General features: G+C 52.8%; 1 protein-coding gene and 1 long non-coding RNA gene across 3 annotated transcripts in view; one reads left to right on the forward strand and one right to left on the reverse strand.

The window, feature by feature from the left end:
* Tmem104 (transmembrane protein 104) overlaps positions 1-21784 on the reverse strand; it is a 53283-nt gene that overhangs the window by 14456 nt on the left and 17043 nt on the right. For both annotated transcript variants that reach the window (XM_013035971.1, XM_013035977.1), the window contains exon 9: positions 1508-1601. In XM_013035971.1, the coding sequence (XP_012891425.1) occupies positions 1508-1601 (94 nt within the window). The remainder of the gene's footprint in view (positions 1-1507; positions 1602-21784) is intronic.
* Positions 1540-6634, forward strand: LOC106000696. The gene is made up of 4 exons (XR_001175806.1): positions 1540-1628; positions 3851-4040; positions 5528-5659; positions 5982-6634. It is a non-coding gene; the product is annotated as an uncharacterized LOC106000696 (long non-coding RNA).

Below are 21784 nucleotides of genomic sequence, written 5' to 3' on the forward strand. Positions count from 1 at the left end.
GACTCTCCCATGGAGAAAAATGACTGCCTGTTCGCTGTCACATAGAGCAGTTCCCTCCAACTCCTGACATTTCACTATCACTCAGATCCAAGGTGGAGGATAAGCAAATGGCCACAAAGACGGCAGCACTGCCACCAGAAGACAGGTAACCGTGACCTTTACACACCGGACTCTGATCCAGGGTCCCATTGCTGCCCAAAGCCTTTCAGGGGCTCTGTTCCCCAGCTCCGCAGCACGGCAGGGGTTATCCAGGACAGACTCCACTCGGAGAGCCAGATATTTTGTTCTGAGACAGCATCTCACTAGGTAGCCCAGGCTAGTCCCCAACTCATGATCCTCCTGCCCCTGAGTGCTGGGATTACAGGCGTGAGTCATCACACCTGGCTTTCAACCAGATTCTGGAGAATGAGAAAACAGATAGGGAGCAGGGACTACCGGCAGCCACATCCCAGGACCTAGGCCTGCTGGCTGCTCTCCTGACCCAGGTCTAGGTGCTTGTGTAACTTGTATTTACTGTCAGCTCCTTCTCGCCCCTTTGTAAGCTTCTTCCTTTAGATGGACGTATTACTTGTCAGACAAGAGCGGACTGTCACAGTCAACAGGCACAGGGCTGCTCTAGAAGCTGATAGTTATCCTTATCTGGGAATGTCTAGATTCCTCTAGAACGTCCAGCAGGGGGTGAGGTAGCTCAGGGAGGCTGGCACAGCCAACAGCCCAGGGCTGGTAATCAGAACAGCAACAGTCCTTTTTGGGTTTTGGTGGTGCTGGTGATCAAACCCAGGGCCTCTATGCTAGGCAAGATTTTTTTTTTTTTTTTTTGCCCCTGAGCTCCACCTCCTGTCCCCTTTTTGCTTTTCAATGAAGTAAAACAAAGATCCAATGGATGCCCAGAACCCACACTGTCCTTGGGCCAGGGCGTCATCAGCTGCCTCTTTCCTGAGCTGGCAGGTGGGGGATGACATGGTGGAAGCGACCACGTTCCCTCCCGCTAACTGGCTCCAGCTGGGAGCACAGCAGGCCCTAGTTAGTTAGAGCCACGGTGGACACGTGTCTTTTCATACTCCAGTGGTCCGGGACTCAGAGGGGAAGAGTGGCTGTGCCACAGGCCGCTGGGTTTTATGACTGTGCTGCACTGCGCCCCGGCGGGAAGGTAGAATGGTGCCATTCCTGTCTCCAGGGGCACAGCCCGACCCAGGCCTCCAGGAGCCCACTGTCAGCCTGGGAAGGAGGCTAGCTCCAGAATTAGCAGTCCAGGTCCCAGCCCAACTCCATCTACCCAACACGACTTCAAAAAAAAACCAAGTCATTTGTCTTTTGTTGGTGCTGAAGTTCTTGCGTAGTAAAAGGCACACGGGGCACTGTGCCCTCCTGTGTCCTGTGGGAAGGTCGGAGGTCTGGGGCAGACTCCGGCAGGGGACGCCTCCTCCCCAGCGCCGCCTCGCAGAAGAGGTGGAGGGAGGGATGGGGTGAGGGAGAAGGGCAGAGTTCGGATGTTTCTCAGACTCACCAATCCATCTCATCAGGGAGGTCAGGATCTGCAGGTACTTGGTCTTCTGGACGTCGAAGAAGGTGAAAGGTCCAAGGAAGAGTGTGAAGACAGCCTGGGGGGGAAAGCAGCAGTGAGGAAGGTAGGTCCCTCATAGAGGACGAGAGAGCACACACCTAGTCCGTACTCCCAGCCAGGGCCAAACCTACCCCACGTGCAGGCTGGCACTGGCAGAGGCTCCCTGGGGTCTGAGTGCATCACTGGGGGAGTAAGGCCCAGTTACCAGGGGTGTGGAGAAGACCAGAGCCCCAGACTCCTGTATGGCTGACACTCTATCACTTGAATCACAGCTCCTTTTGCTTGTTGACTGGACACAAGAGTTTCATGGGCTTTCTTGTCAGGGCTGGATTCAAATCATGATCCTCAGATCTCAGCCTCTTGGAGTAGCTGGGATTACAGGTAGGAGGCACCAGCACCCAGTGCTCCTGCACTTCTAGGCAAGGCCTAAGCACTGCCCTGGGCACCCTGCCCACTCCGTCCTGTGCTCTTCAGTAAGCAATGGGGACTGGGCAACCTCAGTACCGATCCACGTGGGATCGGTACAAAGTGACAGCAAGAAGAGGACAGAACAAGGAACCAGCCCTCACTGTTGCTGTGAAGAAAGGACAAGGAGCACTGGGCGCACAGGGGACGCAGGCCCTCTGCGAGGCAGGCGGATGAGCACACAGGGGACGCAGGCCCTCTGCGAGGCAGGCCGATGAGAGGTGTCCCTTCTGAAGGGCGTGGAGGAGAGGAGTTATCAGGACATCATTGTTCAGCCGAGAATCAGCTCACAAGGAAGTCTGGAGAGCAAGAACCAGCCCCGAAGGACTTACCTATTCCCAAACCACCTGAATTCATAAGAACAAGTACCACCTGCAGAAAAACTAGGGGTGGAAAAAGTCTGAGCTGTGGAGGAAGCAGGTCAGAGGGTGGGTGCCTAGAGCACCGGTCCTCCTCAGTGCTTTCTCTGGAGAATAGGTCAAAGTACTTAAAAAAAAAAGTTGCTGGGTATCAGTGGCTCACGACTGTAATCCTAGCTACTCAGGAGGCTAAGATCTGAGGCTCACAGTTTAAAGCCAGCCTGGACAGAAAAGCCCATGAAATACTCTGTGTGTGTGTGTGTGTGTGCGCGCGCGCGTTTACACATGTGTGTAGATTAGTCTTGGGGACTGAACTTAGGATCTGGATGCTGTCTCTGAGCTTTTCTGCTCAAGGCTACAGCTCTACCACTTGAGCCACAGCTCTACTTCTGTTTTTTTGGTGGTTAATTGGAGGGAAGAGTCTAAAGGTCCATGAAACTCTCATCTCTAGTTAATCAGTGAAAAGCCACAAGTGGTGTTGTAGCTCAAGTGGTAGAGATAGCCTTTAGCAAAAAAGCTCAGGGACAGTGCTCAGGCCCTGAGTTCAAGTCCCAGAATTGGTGTGTGTGTATGCACAGACGCACAGACACACACAGAGTTAAGCCTCATCTTAGACAACTGGTATGTGGGAGATGCGGACCCTGCTTGCAGTAGAGCCGGAGTGGCAGGGGGCAGCTGGGTTTTCCATGCCAAATTGGCTGCTCAGGGAGCAGAGGAATTAAAAGCTGTTCGTTGGAGGTAAGATGATGGCACCATTTCCAATCTGCCACTCGGAAGCAGGCGAGGCATCAGACCTTATTAACATTTACACTGCACCATTTTATCACGTTAATGCTAATGACAGTCACCAGAGATGCAACAGAAGGCGCTGAAGCCTGAGTGGAAAGAGGGGCCCACCGTGGGGACGTGCGCTCTGGCCCGCGAGCGAGTGGGTGACTACCCCAGCTGCTGAGCCTGGAAGCTGTGTCTGTGGCAGGCGGGAGGGAGCTCCCAGCCCTGCAGAATGAGGGGTGAGCCCGCCCAGTCCCCGCCCCTTCCTCAAGGAGAGCAGGATGTGGGAGAGGCTGTGACCTCTTCTCCAAGTCCATTATCACTGTGAGAATGAGTGACGGAAGAGTGCCGCTGAAGGAAAGGCTCTAATTAGCTGGGGTGGGCGAAGGCAGGCCGGTCACCGGGGCTGGGAGATTTCTGGAAAGAAGAGCTTTCTGCTAGGGACCTCAGAACCAGCCCTTGGGGGGGGTTGTTAGGTTGGGGTGACCAGGGAAGGCAGAAGAAGGGATTCACAGCAAAAGCAAGGGCAGCTACCCAGTGGGCCGTGAAGCTGGGAAGCGGGATACAGGATCTAATGCATTCACAGCCACCCCCTCTGGCCAAGCTAGTCTGTATGCAGCACCACTGGTAAGTCATTTAGGAAAATTACCACTTGAGGGAAACTTTCCACTGATGAATTTCTCTTTTGAAGGATGGAGAAGGAGATGTCAGGTGGAAGAATAAATACAAAGCCACTTGCCACACATTTCCAAGTAACTGAAGCCTGCAGTTATATGTTAGTGCTTCTCCCTGCCCTGCCCTGCCCCGCCCCACCTTGCTGGTGGACGATTCACCTCTGACCTAGGAACGGAAACACAGATCACACTCAGTCACCTTAACAGGTAAAAACACAGTACTCCAGCTGTGTGGGAGCCAAGACTCCTGGGGACACTTAGAAGGGAGATCAGATCTCATCTTAGGAACCTCCGGAAGATCTCTGCTTAGAAGGTTCCACTGCATAAAAGCAGGGTGGGGGCAGCAGAATGATTTTCCAGGGCAGAGAATCCTGCCCCTGCACAGCTCAGCTTCCTAATTAGCCCCAGCTCCATCTTCCTCCTCCTCAGTGTATGTTTGCGAACATTTCAGACAAGAAGGACCTTTGGGACCAAATCCTAACCCTGAGGGCATTCTTGCAAGGAGACCAAGCACACACACCTAGAAAAGGAAGCGTTTGTAAGGTGCCAACATTTACAACAAGCCACAGGCACAGGCATCTGGTCGTCCAAACGAGGGTTTGCCCCCACTTTGTCTTGGGGACAGCAGGTCTGATTTCAGAGTGAAAACTGGTAGGCCCCGTTCCCATAGCCTCAGCTCTGCTACCCCCCCCCACTGGACGGTGACTCGGGGGGTGGTCCCTTCTTCTTGTAATGCTCAGGAGCACAGACTGGCTACCCCACCTGGAGGAGGCAGCCAGTACGCTCAGACTGCTCGACTGCAGCTCTTTGGTGGGCTCATCAGAGGAGCCCAGATGAAGATGCAGACCTCGAGCTGAGGCTAATTAAGGAACAGGTGTCCCTTGCAAATTAGCCAGCGCTGGAATTGGCTACTGCAGGATCGGGCATCTGAGTGACAGGATAGAAGGCAGGCGTGGGGCAGCTGCTGAAGTCTTCAGGATGAAAGGAGCTGAGGCAGAAGGTCCTGCCTCAGTCTGCTGAGGGTCTAAGGGGTCCTCTGAGGACTCACCAGCCAAATGTGGCACCTTGTGCTTTCTCTCTCCTTCTTTAAAAAAAAAAAAAAAGGATGAAATAGAAAACCAACAGACAGCCTATCCTCTTGGGTCTTCCAGTCTAGCCCATATGACATTATAAATTAGCTGGCTCCTGAGCATTTTCCAACCCCCAAATGCCATTGATCAGTTCAAACTCTCTTTTCAAGGACTCTTGTCGCCTAACTCATTATAGAAGGCTGGGACACCAGTGGCAGCAGTCAAGCGTGTTTCTTTAAAAAAAAAAATCAAAGAGCAACTCTTTGATTTCTAATGAAATCTTCCAGCTGATCTCTAAGAGTAAAGTCCAAGACAGACCGGGAGGGTACAAATGGGGCCGCTCCAATCTCTTTCTTTCTGGGTCAGTGAAATTGCTGCACCCCACGGCAGCCTTACTGGAGTCCGGATGGACACAAGGCAGCTTGCCTTCCCAAAGTACTGCAGGCCACTGCTTTTTAAGAATGTTCTGGGGTCTATAGCTAAGCAAGGCTGCCTGTCCTTCTGTGTCCCCTCTGCCGACGCTCAGGTGCCAAACGTCCAGCCATCTCTGATCTCTGCTGACATAGGTAATAAATCCTCAAGCTGGGGTTAGCTTTAAACCATGGAAATTTTTTCCTCTCCAAGGCCAGAGTTCCAAATATGGCAGGGCACGGCTCCCCACGGCACAGAGCAGCACAGCGCCCCCCACAGGACGAAGCCACATGCAGCACATATAGGGTTGGGGCTGGAGTCACGTTTCCCTAGCTTCTGCCAGAGGTGAGACCCAAGGACAGAGTGCGATAGAAATCTTCTGTTTTGAATCCCAGCTCTCTGCCCCTCAGAGCCCGGAGGGACACCCACTCTTCAGAACCAGGGACTGGAGATGTGGGGAAGGCACCTGACAGCCTCACGAGAGCTGGAATGGTCCAAGGTTGGGCACTCTATGGGCAGCATGTGGCTCTGCCAAGACCTGGCAAAGCCAAGGCTGATGCCTGCTCAGGTGCCCAAAGCTCAGCCACCACGGGAAATGAAGCCTGCATTTCCCCCGAAGCAGTACAGACATGTTTCTCCCATTCCTAACATGCTGTCCTTTGTTTAGCTGTCCCAAAGGAGAATGCGTGAGTAAACGTCAACATCACAGCCCAGAAGAAAGAAAGGCAGCTTGGAACCTGTCACCAGCTCTCTCTGTACATTTAAACCAGAAGAGTAAAATGGAAAGCTTTAAGTTTGGTCCAAAGGCAGCCCCCTGAAAAGGCTGCCACCTGCCTGTCAGTCACTGCCACTGTCAGCGCCACTGTCCTAGCCGTCTGTCCTTCCTCCCAGCCTCGTCCTACGAAAGTCATCGAGTGGTGACACCAATGTGGCAGGCCTTTCTGCCTCCGTAAAGGGCTCACATATGGTTCCATTTCTCTCTCACACCGGCCTGGGAAGCCACCTGAGCAGGTGGCAATGTCCTCGTTGTATTGATGAGGAGATAGAGGGACCGCAGAGGTCAGTGACAGAATGAGAAAGCAGAGCAACACGGGTGCCTGCAGTTCCTTCTCAGCCCTGCCTCCCAGGGGAGGAGCCCCCAATTCTGCCTCCCAAAGGCAGCACCCTTGGGTGTACATACGAGATGGCGGGGGAAGTGTCAAGGCAACGCTCAAGTGTTGTCCTTCCTACTCAGGGCTGGGAGGTGCAAGACTGAAGGAAGGTTATCTTATTATTATTATTGTCAGCTGTGGGGCTTGAACTCAGGGCCTGGGCGCTGTCCCTCAGCTCTTCAGCTCAAGGCTAGTGGTCTACCACTTGAACCACAGTGCCATTTCCAGCCTTTTCTGCTTATGTGGTGCTGAGGAATTGAACCCAGGGCCTCATGCGTGCAAGGCAAGCACTCTACCACTGAGCCACCTTCCCAGCCCCTGAAGGAGGGTTATATTGGGCCTGCTGGCACTGAGCTGCTTCTTGCCATTTTTTTTCCAAGTAGCAGTTCTCCAAGTATGTGCTTTTTTTGTTTCTCTCTAAAAGTCAACTTTTCTTCAGGAAATAGAACATGATTTTTTGTTGTTCTTGTTCTTGGTGGTGGTAGTGGTGGTGTTGGTTTTAGTTTTACGTTTTTTTTTCCTGGGGGGGGGGCAGACAGAGGCATAGAAAGGGAGGGAGGAAAGGTGAGCAAATGCAATCACACTATTCAGTAGACACCATGTGGAAGGTGACCTATGTGACGTGGGCAGGAATGGAAGGAAGAAACTAGGGGAAAGCAAAGGAAGGCGTGACGTTGTCCAGAAAAAGAAATGCACTCACTCCCTGACTTATGGAATGAGAACCCCTCTGTACAAGTCCTTAATAATAATAAAATTACATTTTTTAAAAAATACAGTTTTCTGCTGGTTTTTGGAATCAATAGAATTCTAAGAGCTGAGAATCCAGGGGCTAGGGGCTTTCTCTCCATTCAATCTCTATGATTCCCAAGTCTCAAGATCAAAGGTCAAGTTTTTTTTTTGGGGGGGGATCTTCTCATTCCAGGATTGGGAGTATCTGAGATTCCTCTGTTAATAGCATGGGTGGGTAAGGTTTTATTTACTTAGTTAGCCAGTCCTAGGGCTTGAACTCAGGGTCTGGGTGCTGTCTCTGAGCCTCTCTGTGCTCAAGGCTAGTACTCTACCACTTGACTCACAGTGCTACTTCCGGCTTTTTCTGAGTAATTTATTGGAGATAAATTGGCTTCAAACCTCAATCCTCAGACCTCAGCCTTCTGATTAGCCCCTGGCACCCAGCTTTTATTTTTGTTGGTGGTACAGGGATTAGAACTCAGGGCTATGTATGTGAGTGCTGGGCTAGTTCTCTACCCCTTGGGCCACACCTCCACCCCAAGGCACCTCTTTTTTTTTTTTGGTCAGTCGTGGGGCTTGAACTCTGGGCCTGGACGCTGTCCCTCAGCTCTTAAGCTCAAGGCGAGCGCTCTACCACTTGAGCCACAGCGCCACTTCTGGTTTTCTGGTGATTTATTGGAGATAGGAATCTCACAGTCTCTCCTGCCCAGGCTAGCTTTGAACCGCGATCCTCAGATCTCAGCCTCCTGAGTAGCTAGGATTACAGGCGTGAGCCACCAGCGCCCGGCTCCAAGGCACCTCTTATAAGGGACCAAGATATTGGTGTCACCCTAAACACAAGGATCTGTGTGGGCAGCAAGCAGAATACAGGACTGGGAGGGTCCAAGGTCTAGGGTTCAAGTGGAGGCAGTCACATGCCAAATGCCCAGCTGAGCTGTCTGGCCTAGTTCTGGAAGGCATTTCAGATAACCATGGGAAGAAAGCCAGGCCTCTAGGGTTGTTCTTGTTGAGTGCTAGGGGTTAAACGTTAATTGGGGTTAAAAGCCACTCAGCATGAGCCCATTCCTAACTGAACTTGCAACCTGCCCTGGATTTACAGTGATGAAATGCTCAAGGATTCTATGCCGATTTCTCGAGTGGCTGTGCACAGTCTGGTTTGGGAAGTTCTCCTGTCTTGAACTACAGCATCTGGGATTTATTCACTAAAAGGAAGCGGGGCTCTCAGGCAGCATGGGATCATGGAAGGGATGCGAACGTCAGGTCACAGGGAGAGGGTGAGGATTCTGTCCAGACGTCCATTAACTCTGAGCCCTGGCAAGTTAGAACTTCTCCATGCATAGAAAGGAGATGTTCCACGGACAGAAGCTCTGGCTGCCTGACCCCACGCCAAGTTACCACCTCACAGCCCATTCATCCTCCAGACATCTTAGAATATGGAACTATCAAAGCCAAGCAAGACCTCCACACAAAGAATCTGAAGTTGGGACTACTGTTTTTTGGCTTTGTTTTTTAAAAAGAGACGGTGTCTTGCCATGTGTTTGGCTTACGTGTTCCTCCAAGGAGCTGCAGGCACGTGGTACACTGTGTTTTGTTTGCCCCCATTGCCTCCACATGAGTTCCTCCATGGTCCAACCCTCTGTGAGAGGCTTCAAGTGTATCGTGTGCAAACACAGGGACCAGTCACTTTGCAGAAGCTGACTGCCAGAAAAAGCAAAGAGGTGCTGGCACTGGAAACCACAGCAGCAGCATGCGCACCAAATCCCATGAACTCTGTCACGATGCCTTGGCTAAAAACTCTAGGACAAGAGGCACTGTGCCATGTGAATGAGGGCATCTATGCTCTGCAGGTCTGAGTTGTACAGGAAACTGTAAGGATCTTTCTAGAATGAGCTTCCCTGGGGCAGCCGATGAACAGTGACCCTGCTGAAGTCTAGCTCAATGATGAGCTAGAGAACAGGAGGAGTCTTGTAGGAGGAGAACTTACGCCAGGATGTGCTGTGGACACAAATCATGATTACCTGGTATTGGAACAGTAAGAGGAGGCTGGGAAGCCTGTTAAAGCTCTGACCCACTCACTCTGCAATAGCAACTAGTATCTGCCCAACACCTTCCAGCGTATGTGTGTGAAGGAGATGATCACCTCTGCATGCCCCTGATTCCATGTGGCCTTCCCCTGCCTGGCACCTAGAAGACACCCGGGAGGGGTGTGCAGAACGGACTGGGAGACTGAACAGTCAGGCGATGGTGGAATGACAGTTGATGCCCGGGCTACTCTACGCAAGTGTGTGCTCCTTGAGCATTACGAGTCCACTCTATAAATCTTGCTCTTATCACATCCTCCAGCAGAAAACCAAGTCTGCTGCAGGCAGAACCACTCAGCCTGCTCTGAATGGCCGAGTGGGAGAGGCGACACATGCCTGCGATTCTCATCAAGGGCAAGGCTGTGCTTGCCGGAGGATGCCGAGGCCCCAGCGGGGGCAAAAGTGGACAATCAAGATTCGAGCAGGGAGTGCTTACCAAGGAAAGAAACCCAAGGGACCCAACAAGAGTTCAAGAGCCAGGAGCTGGTCAGGAGGGGCCTTCGTCTCCACCTAGTAACAGGCATGGAGGAATGCTGGGCACCTGTGTGGTACAGACTGGCTGTGAGGGGATGCCAGACCAACCTCTGCTATGGTGCTGGTGCAAATGCAGGGAGAGTGAGCTCCTGGGGAAGTCAAGGAAGGGTGGCCACTCTCTTTTAGGAGGTACTGACACCGGGAAACTCTGCATATGGACAGTTCTAGCTGCTGCAAGCCTGGAATGCCACTCCAATCAGCTGTGTCTGGGAAGGGCGTGGAAAAGAACAGAGGTGGTTCTCCTGTATGGAGTAGAGGGATCATGTGCTCTGGGAGCTGGCAGCTTAGGGTGGTTATGATCCAGACTGTGCCACACAGGGCTTCTGACTGCTAAGAAGGAAGGGGGAACTAGGAGGAAGTCTATGGCTCCTGACACCAGTGGACGATTCCCGAGGGCCTGTGCCCACGGCTGCTCCCTCAGACACGGCCCTGTCTGCAAGAAGACCATCAGAGGCACTTGAAAGGCAGTTCTTGGGTTCACTCTCATTACTCCCCAAAACACTCAATGAAAAGCCACCCCTCAGTGTTTGACACTTAAAAACACACCCAGACTCCTTTCTATAAACTTTCACCACCTCAGCCCCAGCCTGTAGCATCCGGACAAAGCCTATGTTACATATAGTTAAATCCTCCACCCATCATTCCCCAAGCTTTTAGCAGGTAGAGCGAGGGCTGCATCCCGAGGTTAGTAGCGAGGTATCCCTTTGCTTTCCCCCAATCTCTTCAGGCTTCCCCAGGGCCCCCTCAGGGGTGGGCCGGGCTGCGGTGGCCGCCTTGGCCTGATGTGGCCTCTGCTTCTCTTGCCCTGTCTTTAGAGGACATGACTGCATGTCTGTGTGGTGTTTCTCAGCTGAAAAGCCAGATGGCACCTGGTGGTGGGCTGAGTTCCAAGTATTTGATGCCAGAGCTACAACCCTGGTGGTTTGGGGGAGAAGATAAATATTGTGGAAAACCCACACAGTCATTTACTTAATGATTATAAGCCATCAGGGTTTGTAAAGGATGGCCGGCTCCTTGCAAGTATGGCAGAAAGAGATGAAAACCAGCTCCCGCGGGTCCAGATGGACAGACGGGAAGGTTGGTCTTGAACTACCAGGGCTTAACGAGGATTACCTGGGGAGCCGCAGTGGACGGCTGGGAGGCGGGAGGCAGCTGGGGGCTCAGCCTGGAGAGACAGATCTGACAGCGGAGCTGGCACCTAGACCAATTCTCCGCTGGCTGAGAAGGGGTTGGTGGGCTGCCCTGACCTCACAGCGTGGAACTGCTCCTCTCCCCTTCAGCTCCCCAGTCAGGGGTGCTCTAGTCCTTGCTTGAAAGAAACTTCCATCCTGGTAGTGAAAGCCAGAGGGGAGGGCCAGCCGGGCAGGCAGCTGGTCTGGCTGGGGCAGTGGCCGGCCGATAGCTCAAAGGATAAGGGAGGCATTTGTGCTGACTCTGGCCGCAGACCTTGAAAGGACGGCTCAGTTGAAAGTGGACTTGTCATTCAAACACTCAAGGAACAGCACTGCATGAAGTCTAGATGTAGTGGGAAGGACACACCACCCCTACCCAGCGTGCGATCCTCATGAGCCAGGTAGCTACATGATCATAAAAGCCCAACGGACGCCGTGGTGGGGGAGGAGGCGGGGGCCGCAGGGAAGGAGCCCCTGGGTCCCGTGCAGAATAGGAGGCCGTGGGACTGGGAAGCGAGGCAAACGCACGCCAGGGACCCAGAGCCTTGGAGGTGCCCAGTGTGTTGGGGGACGCTGGCCGGTAAGGGTGGCTCTAGGCAGCTGGGGCAGACGTGCTGTGTGGAGTGTAGATTTTGCCTCACAGAGAGGGGCTTCAGAGGGGCTTCTGCAGGGAGAATGGCAATCAGATTTACCTAAGGTCAGGCTTGAACCACAGAAATGGACAAGTCCCATGGCTCGGGCCACGCTCCCAGGGGATGGGGCGCTGGGCTGGACACCGGGAGGGTGGCAGGCACACAGTCCCCCACGCACCTGCATCTGTGCCCAGGACCCTGGCAGGATTCCTTTCTCCTCTGAGGCCGACCAGGGACTTCAAGTATGGGAGAGCAAGAAGGGGACATTTATTTTATCCTGGTGAGGGGAATATAAAGGCTGACCCAGGAGCCTGCAGGGAGACACAGCAAAGGACACACACCTATACACACCTAGCGCCTGCTGTGGAGAGACCCTTTGGTGGGATGACAGCCGCCCTCCTTTCTTTCTGGCTCTCTCAGGCTGAGGTGCAAAGATGAAAAACTCCTGGGGTACACTGGCCTGGGTGGCTGGCTCTCAGTTTTTTAGCTACTAACCTTTGTCATCCACACTGCGTCAGAGAAGAGCGAGACAGGTACTACGATCTCACATAAGGACGGGTCCATGTCTGCTTGGCCCCACACCACCATGAGCTGGGGAATCCTGCAGGGGCTAGACCAGTGGCCAGCTCAGTCCTGACAGTTTCTAAGAACAAGACAGCTCCAGACTCTAGAGGAACAGGTGGATGAATGGTCAAGGCATCTACACGCTACCACCCAACTGTGTCAAGAAGGAACCTACACAGGGACAACTAGTGGTGGAAGATACAGGTGTCCTTGGGCCTGCAACCCCTGTTCGTATCTCTATGAGCCAGAACCCCACTGTTCTGGGGCCTGGGGTCTGGCCCTCGATCCTTTGCCTCAGGAACGGCAGCAGGGAGGGTTAGCACCCTCTCGCGCCTCGAGTGCTTGGAGCTGGTGCTGTGCTTCATGAGAGGTGCCAGGTGATCGCTTGAGAGGCTCTCAGCCTCCTCCTTTCCTCCTTCCACACTCCTGGGGCAGGAAGAGCGATGGGGGTGGGAATGCTCCATACTAGTGCTAGAGGGAGGGAGGGAAGTCAGGTGCCCAGGGCATGGGAGCCCTGCGGAGAAGAGCACACAGGCCAAGCTGGCTCCACCTCTTCCCCGGCTGACGTCTGACCTCGAAATAGACTGGGGACTGAATAACCTTGGAGGCAGGGAAGGAGGGGAGCCAGCACATCAAGCTGGCTGATTAACGAGCTCTGTTAACCTGGGTATTAGAAATCACACTAGTATCTGGGTGCTGGAGGCTCACGCCTGTAATCCTACTTAGGAGGCTGAGACCTGAGGATCGTGGTTCAAAGCCGGCCCAGGCAGGAAAGTCTGTGTGACTCTTATCTCTAATGAACCACCAGAAAACCAGAAGTGATGCTGTAGCTCAGGGACAGCACCCAGGCCCTGAGTTCAAGCCCCACAACTGACAAAAGAAAGAAAGAAAGAAAGAAAGAAAGAAAGAAAGAAAGAAAGAAAGAAAGAAAGAAAGAAAGAAAGAAAGAAAGAAAGAAAGAAATCACACTAGTACCCCCAGCTTCCTTCCTAGTTGGTGGTCAGCACAGAATGCCCTCCATGGGGGCTGGCATGTTGTGAGTCTGGAGTCTCCCAAGCAGCAGATTTACAGGAAGCCAAGGTTATCACTGGGAAGGGACAGGGGAGGTACTGGGTCCCCTCAGTAGAATAGTTACTGGCACACAGATACCACCCTGCCTTTTCTCCAAGGACAATCAGCGTCTGCAACAGCCTGCATAGAACCAGGCACCACTGCTACCTGTCACCCTGGACCGTGCTCAGTGTCTACCCAGGGTTTCTCAGTGGCCCAGGCTGGACAACTGTGGATGCACTGGCCAGTGTCTTCCCTGGGGTTGCTGAGCACCGTCCCAGGGTGGCAAACAGTTTTATAAGACCAGAGTGGCCTCTTCCCTGGGGCTGGGGGCTAGCAAGAATATTACTACTGTAAAACAGTTTCCTGGCCTCATGGCCTGAGAATCTGCTATGTTAGGCCTGGTGAGAATCTTTTTTTTTTTTGGTCGGTCGTGGGGCTTGAACTCTGGGCCTAGGCACTGTCCTGTACTCTTCAGCTCAAAGCGAGTGCTCTACCACTTGAGCTACAGAGCCACTTCCAGTTTTCCGGTGGTTCATTGGAGATAAGAGTCTCACAGACTTTCCTGCCGGGGCTGGCTCTGAACCATGATCCTCAGATCTCAGCCTCCTGAGTAGCTAGGATTACAGGTGTAAGCCAGGGATCAGTAGAACATAAGGCCTCACATAATAGGCAAGCAGTGTTCTACCACCAAGCCATATCCACAATGCTCAGAATCAAGATAGATAGCTAGATAGTTTTTTTTGTTTTGTTTGGGTTTTTGTGGAGTGGGGGTTGGTGCCTATACTGGGGCTTGAACCCAGGGCCTCACACTCTTGCTTAGCTTTTTTGCTTAAGGCTGGTACTCTACCACTTGGAACACATCTCCATTTCTGATTTTTTGCTGATTAATTGGACATAAGAGTATCGTGGGGGTGGGGTGCTGATTAATTGGACATAAGAGTATCGTGGGGGTGGGGTGGGGAGAGGGGAGGAGGATTCGGTGGGGGGGGGATGGGAAGTGATGGGAAGGGGAAACAAAGGAGGAGGCTACAGTGCTTGATAAGAAATGTACTCATTATCTTGCCCATGTAATTGTAACTGCTCTGTACAGTATTTTCACAATAAAAAAAAAAAAAAGAGTATCTCCTATTTGTCTGCCCAGGCTGGCTTCAAACCTCCATCTTCAGATCTCAGCTTCCTGAGCAGCTAGAGATTATAAGCATGAGCGGCCAGGGCCTGATTCAGAATCCATATTCTTAACAAGGGTCAAGGCATTCTTGGTCAGTGGCCCGGGAACCAGATACTGCGAGGCCCTTGTCTAATCTGGGAAGTCTTACTAGAGACAGTTTATCTGTATAAGTGAAGAAAAGACACCAGCACTGTGTGGCCATTTCAGGCCACAGAGGCCTGTGGGCTCATCCCAGGTTTCCAGTGACCGTCTCCATTGGAGGCTACGGCAGTTCTTAGGTGCCTTGTGACCCTTCCTTGTGGAGTCACACTCTCAACACAGCATCTACTAAGTGTGACACCCTCGCCACACTTCCCTCCGTGCTCAAAGGCTTATTAAGATGTATCTTTGTCTCCTCAGCTAATCCAGAAGACTTCCAGAGCTCATGCTAATTAGTCACATGGCATCATTAATATGCACCCTAATTGTTCAGCTCTGCATCGCACCTCTCATACCCATGCCCCACACATCTTTCTGCTGCCTGTAAACCCTGCAGGCTTCTGTGGCCCCTCCTGCCTCTTCAGGGACTGGGGTGCACTGGAGAACATACACGGGCAGACTTTAGGCCAGTGTGTCTTGCTGGGACTCTGGCCACACCAAGGCGTGCCATTATTACTTTAGTGTGAGTGCTCTATGTAATTAAACAATCACTGCCGCCTGGAGGGCTCCTTAAAAGAACACCAGGTTCTGCTTATCATACGTACCCTGTAACGAAAGCTAGTATCTTCAGGGACAGTCCAGCCTCCCACAACCTAGCAGGGCCACCAAGTGCTTTGAACTGTCTCTGGGACAGAAGAAGGAAAATAGTTTGGCATATAGTTTTCATGCTAGTTAGCCCAAAATATTTAAGCATATCCCTTATTCCTCTAGGATTATGGGGAGGTTGCTGGATTGTTCTGAATATAGGTGGTTGTGCTTTTAATTTCTCATGAGTTAAAGCAAAAACAAAACAGCAACCACACACACACACACACAAAAAAAAAAAAAAACGGGTGGGAGAAGATATGAAAGCAACAAGAGATATCTCCTTAAACAATACAAAGTTGTTACTGGGTACAGCCGAGCAAATCTGTAATCCCAGCACTGAGAAGCTGGAGAAGACCTCCAGAGTGGGGTCAGACTGGGCGACACAGCAAGAACCAGTCTCTGAAAGACTGCATGCACACACAGATAGACAAGGGGCAGGAGCAGGGCTCGGCCTGATGGCTAAGGAGGCCAGGTACACTGGGGTTTTATCCCTACTTGCATTGCTTGCAAGCAAGGCGCATCAAGCTCAGGGTCTGGCTGAGATCTGTGGAAGGCATGTATAAAAATGGTCATGGAGAGGCACAGTGCAGAAGGTCCCCGGCAGGGATGAACACACCCCATGGAGACCTACTTGGAAGCTCCCCAACCAAATGAGCCAATTCGTGAGTGTGGGCTGTGGGTGGAGGCCACCGTTGCACAGAGCATTCCTGGCTTGCGGGACACACATGGGGATGGGGTGGGCCAGCCTTAGTGCTGCCTTTGGGTGGGCTGATTCTCATGCCCACTCCGGCTAGCCACCTGCTGTACCTTCCAACTGGACTTCGGGTTTTCTGCACAGGCAATGGGCTCCTGAAGTTCTATTTATAAATGCTTTGCTTTCACAGAGTAACATGATAAACCCACGAGGGAGTACTTAAGGGAGCCCCACAGCTCATCCTTCTATGAAGTGTGGAATCACCATATGACAGCCACCTCAACTCGGTTTTATATGTTTGGACTTTCTTTTCTTTTTTTTTGGGGGGGGGTGCCAGTCATGGGGCCTGAACTCTGCACCTGGCTGTTGTCCCTTAGCTCTTCAGCTCAAGGTGAGTGCTCTACCACTTGAGCCACAGTGCCACTTCCGGTTTTCTTATGGTTTATTGGAGATTCATAGACTTTCCTGCCTGGGCTGGCTTTGAACTGTGATCCTCAGATCTCAGCATCCTGTGTAGCTAGGATTACAGGCATGGATTTTCATATAAAGGATTATACTGGGGTGGGGGTGGGGACAAGATTATGGCAAGTAAATTTTTTTTGGCGGGGGGTGGATGTAGGGCTTGAACTCAGGGCCTGGGCATGGTCCCTGAGCTTTTGCACAGCTGGCATGTAAAACCTTTGGTCCCAGCTAGGCACTTGGTGGCTCACGCCTGTGATCCTAGCTACTCAGGAGGCTGAGATCTGAAGATCACAGTTTAAAGCCAGCCTGGACATGAGAGTCTGAGAGACTCATCTCCAATTAATCATCACAAAGCTGAAGTGGAGCTGTGGCTCAAGTGGTAGAGTGCCAGCCCTGAGAAGAAAAAAGCTAAGGGATTGTGCCCAAACCTTAGGTTCAAGCTTTAGCTGCTTCCCTGAGTGAACTGGGGAATGTGGCATGGAACAGATGTGCAACCAGGGAAATCAAGCTGCCATTGCTCCAAGTGCCTGGAAGTGAACTGGTTCATTTGGGCGAGTGGTATCTGCAAGGCTGCGCTCCTAACTCTCCAGACAGAGGAGCAGGTTATGGACATCCTAACAGGGTCCGAGAGACATTCCACCTGAGCAGGGGGTGGTCCACCTGGCCTCGGCGCAGTGGAGTCTGTACAGAAAACAGCACTCCTTGCTGCCTGGTGACCCCGAGCCCCAGAACGGGCTTCAGCTGACAGTGTGGCGGAGGGCACAGGGAATGAGCACTGTCCTCGGAGCTACAGCATCAGGAACTGGCCATAGGGGATGATAGATGATGGGCTTAATGCCAGCCGACAGAACCCATGTCCCTAAGTGCATTATTAAAAATAAAAACCCTCTCCTTGAGCAGGTGGAGGGAGCATGGGCTAAACACTCAAGAGTCGAGGATGACAGGGGGAAGCAGTCACACTGTGGCTCAGGGAGGGGTTATCTGGTGTCCGTGGATAACATTAGTCAGTTCAAGGAGGACTGGAGGCTGTCTTGGGGACCATAGTGGCACTGCGGGGATGATGGAGGCAGGTGAGGGTTCAGGGGTCCTGTGCAGATGGTGACAAACAGACCTGCATTAAAGCAAGTGACAGGTAGCCTGAATTTCATTTACAGAGGGATGGGAAGCAGGAAATGTACCCCAAAACACAAGGTGACTGTCAAGAGGAGCTACAGATAGCTCCCAGGGATAAGTTTAAAAAAAAAGAGAGAGAGAGAAAGTAAAACACAGGCCTGTCCCTGGGTTATTGATTTCCTTGGAAAAGAAAGAGACAAGCTAATCCTTCCACATCTGTCTCTCCAATCCGAGTGTGATCAGTGGAGGCGAGCTCACTCTGTATTAGGTACTCAGTGAGCAGGCACCTCCATTTCTGCAGAGTAGGGAAAATTCATTCTTCCTGGAGAAGCGAGGGACAAATTAGACCCAGGGCTCCCTGGCTGTGATGGGGCCCCGTTCCATGGACAAGTTGGAGGAAGGATGATGACCAGCAAAACAAACCCAACCTCTTGGAGCCTTCAGAATAGACTGGGGTGAAGCCACCAAGAGGCAGCTGGGAAGTAGAAAGGACAGGAGAGGGGCTAGGTGTCCCCAGCAGTCTAGTCCCCAGGGAGGGTCACTATTCTTTCAAGGAAGGACTTGAAGGCCACTCCATCCCCGGCCCCATTCCTCTCCTGCTTTGCTGTTTCCAGGAGGGACCAACCTGTTGGGACAGACAGTTCACTTCCTCTGTCAGAGGAGGTCTATTCCTCCCAAGCAAAAGCCCGTCTTTCCTGCTTCACCAGGCCCCACTTCCTGCTAGAGTCTGCCCCACAAATCTGGGGGTACCACTACTGCGGAAAAATAGCCCGAGTGTGCCAATAACCACAGGGGAGTGCAACACAGTCACCCGGAGAGTGTCCACATCTTGTGAAGTCACCACGGTGCCTCAGACTTGTTGCTCCGTGGTTAACTGTCCCTCCTCACTGGTCCTGAAGGCCTCTAGGCCACCTCCTGCCCCAGAATTGTTAAGAATAAATATTCAAGAGATGGCAGCGGTGACCCACTTATTAGCAGATGCCACAGCCGCAGGGCACAGAGGCGGAGGCTGGAAGTACAGAGAGAGAGCGTGGCAGAGGAGGAGAATGTCCTTGGGAAGAGGCACCCAGTTCCAACCCGACTTGAGTCACTAGGATAGGTCAACCGCACTACTGAGGAGTGAAGGGCAAGACAGCTGCTCAAAATCGACAGTGAGGAGGTGCTCACCAAGCACAGGCACACTGTCCCAACCCCCTGAGAATGCCAACCGGACACCATGTGCAACCAACCCCCCCCCCCACCGCCGAGTTAACACCGGGCTCCAAGGACTAACAAACAGACATTCTCTGTCCCCCAACCTGTGCATTACAGCTGGATTGCTGTATAAGCAGAGCACATGGATCTGAGTCTTGGCAAGTAGGGTGATCTGGGGTTAGCAGGGCAAAAACCCCCCAAAGAGCTGGCACTGTTTGCTTCATGCTGGGACCCTGGGGAAGCCACTGTCTCTAAGTCTCTGTTCCCACTGGCACCTGCCCACCCCCTCATAAAATGAGATGATGCTGTGTACTTTACTGCCTGGCTGGGAGTCCTAACTGAGAAACCTGGAAGTCAGTGGTAACATGGACGGGAGAGGAACGGAGATCAGGAGGAACTTTCTCAAACTGGGCAGCACTGCCAGGTGGGCACATTGCTCCCTTCAGCAAGGGGGTATTTTCTCCTTGAGTGGGCCTGTTTTAGGGAGAGACCACTTGGCTAAAAAACTGGGGGCTGGCCTTTTGTTTTAAGCAACAAACAAAGGCAATTGTTGCAGTGGAAGTCAGAGCCAAGGAGGAACGGAAAAAAACATGGTCTCCTGCAGATCCAATAGACAAGACCTTGGTGAAGGCCCGGAAGGCCCCTTCCCACGCTTACCTTAGCTGAATCTACGGGTGACCATTCTCTAGGAAGAGACTTCCCCATGTTCCAACCTTCAAGGGGGTAAAGGGGAAGGAGGGCGGGAAAGATGCCCTTGGTCCGTGGGAGTGGCCAGACACCTGCAGGCTGCATCTCTGCACCAGAGCCACCTGTGCCCGAGAGGCGGATCTCCCAGCTCCCCGGGTTCAGGGTGACCTTGTCCTGTCCCAAGGCAGCTAACAAGGGGCCCCCTGCTCAACAGGGCCAGTTTGTGGCCGGGTCTCCAGCCAGGATAAGCTCTGCTTTGCCATCTGTGCTCTGGCTCAGTTGGGCCGGTGCCTGCTGGTGACCCAGCAACGCCTGCCCACCGCTGAGTGGCGGATGCCACCTGTTTTTCTGAACAAGAAGCTTTGGGCATTGAGGGAGTCCCTAGGGCTCCCTCCGGGTGTTCTTGCTGGAAGGAGGGATGGATCTGGGCAAGGGGTGGTGGTGGTGGTGGAAGGCCAGGCTGGGTGATGCCAGCCCTAGACAGTAAGAGTGCCTGAGCACTGCTCCCAGGCCTGGGGACAGGGCCCAGTCACACACCCTGTGCCCAGGGGCCCTTGGCTCCTGGGCCCTGCAGCAGAGCTGCATTCTGACTTTGTTCCCTACCACAGCCAGAGAAGCTCTGGAGAAAGAACCCCAAGGCGCTCCCCAGGAGGGAGGCAAGGTTCACTGCCTAACAGGGCTGGGGCACCTGACACTTTCTCATTTCATCCTTCAAAGGAGCAGGAGGGCTAGGGGGCGGGGCCTGAACCTCCAAGGTCAGCTGAGGCAAGAGAACTCTCATGGGCCCTAATGACAGGGCCCAGGTCACTGCCGGCTCCAGCTGTGGCAGCCGGCCCGGGGTAGCCAAAAGCTCCAGTGAGGCAGCGGGGGGCTTGGGGGACACTGCTGGCAGCACCCTGCTCTGTGACCACAGCAGGAAGGAGGAGGAGAAACTGACTCATATCAGCTGCGCCCGGGAATCACAGGAAGTGGCCGGGGGGTCGGGGGAAGAGGAATTTTCCACTTGTTATGGTCAAGGGCTTTGGAAGATGACTGGGAGCTGCTGGGAGAGAGAACTTCCTTCTTTGTATATAATCATGATGCTACACACAGGCTGGCCTCGGATAGTTAATAGCCCAGATATTCTCTCATTTTGTGTGTGCTTCTCAGGAGCATTTTTGGGGAAGAAAAAGCATCGATGGTTTCCAGAGGACTTTCTGAAAATGAAGCCACAATATAAAAGCCTGTATCTTTATCCCACAGAACATTCTGTCCCGGAATAGCAATGAAGATGCAGTTAGTACAAGGCCTTCTTAAAGATGCAGGCCAGGAGGGCAGCGTTTACCTGAGACAAAAGCACAGTCTGCACACGAGGCAGGGTGCTGCATTCCATGGACCTCCTCCACCTGCTCCCTGCCCTGTTAAACATCTCGGATCTGTAAGGTCGGATCAGCTGGTGGCGCCAGGCACACTGGCATCACCAGAAGGCATGGATGGTCTGAATGTCAGTGATAAGGACTCTCCTCCCCAGATCTAAGGAAGCTGCTTGCTAGAGTCTGGCTTTCCTTCTTCCCTTTAAGGAGAGGGAGGGTCTACAGAGAGAGCAAGCCCCCGTGCTGGGGGGGGGGGGTAAGGGGAAGCGGCAGTACAACGCTGTAAGGCAGCTTTGAAGGCGAGGTGCAGGCCTGTCTGCTCTGAGTTCCTTGGAACTGGGTAGAAGAGGGCAGGTAGAGCAAAAGCTTCAGGGCAGCCAGAAGTCGTGGGATGGGCTGGGGCAAAGTGAACCATGGGACCCACAGCCCAGAGAGCAAGTCTTCCTGCTAATGCTGCAGCCTTGGCCTCCCAGGTCTGGAGCGTTCACAGACATTGGGGGCAATTAGCTCCGTGAATTATAAGTGCAATATCTGGGAGATGAAGGCAGTAATGAATGGCTGTCTCCTTCCTGAGGGGGTTCCTTCTATTTGGTCAGAGTTATTGAGGCTCAGCAAGAGAGGCCTCCATCACATGGAAGGTTTATAGGCCCAAGGAAAGGGGCAATTTAACAAGACAATAATAATGCTTCTGCATAATTTACCAAGCAAATGGAAGCAACTAATACTCTGTACCTATTTTGCGAGTGGGTGGGGGAATGTGCCAGACAGTCTACGGACTCCAGCAGCCTCCCCGGTGAGGACCCACGGGAGGGGCTTGGCTGGTCTGGCTCCTCCCAAAGCCCCTTGGGTCTCTTCCTCCACACCCTCCTCCTGCCCACCATGCAGGGGGAGGAGAGATTCAGAAGGGCCTTAGACTTTTGCTAATGTTGTCATCTGAAGTGTGCTGAAAGGCTAAATGGCCAACAAGATCTCTAGTGTTTTGGGTCCCTAGACTGCCTCTTCTGGTTCTGGGCCAAAGGGCACCAGAAAATTAAACCTGCTATCAACTCCCCCCAGGCCTGCAGTGGGAAGATCAGAGACACAACTTCACTATAAGAC

The sequence above is a fragment of the Dipodomys ordii genome, unplaced genomic scaffold (genome assembly GCF_000151885.1).
Source record: "Dipodomys ordii isolate 6190 unplaced genomic scaffold, Dord_2.0 Scaffold7, whole genome shotgun sequence".
Taxonomy (NCBI): Eukaryota; Metazoa; Chordata; class Mammalia; order Rodentia; family Heteromyidae; genus Dipodomys; species Dipodomys ordii.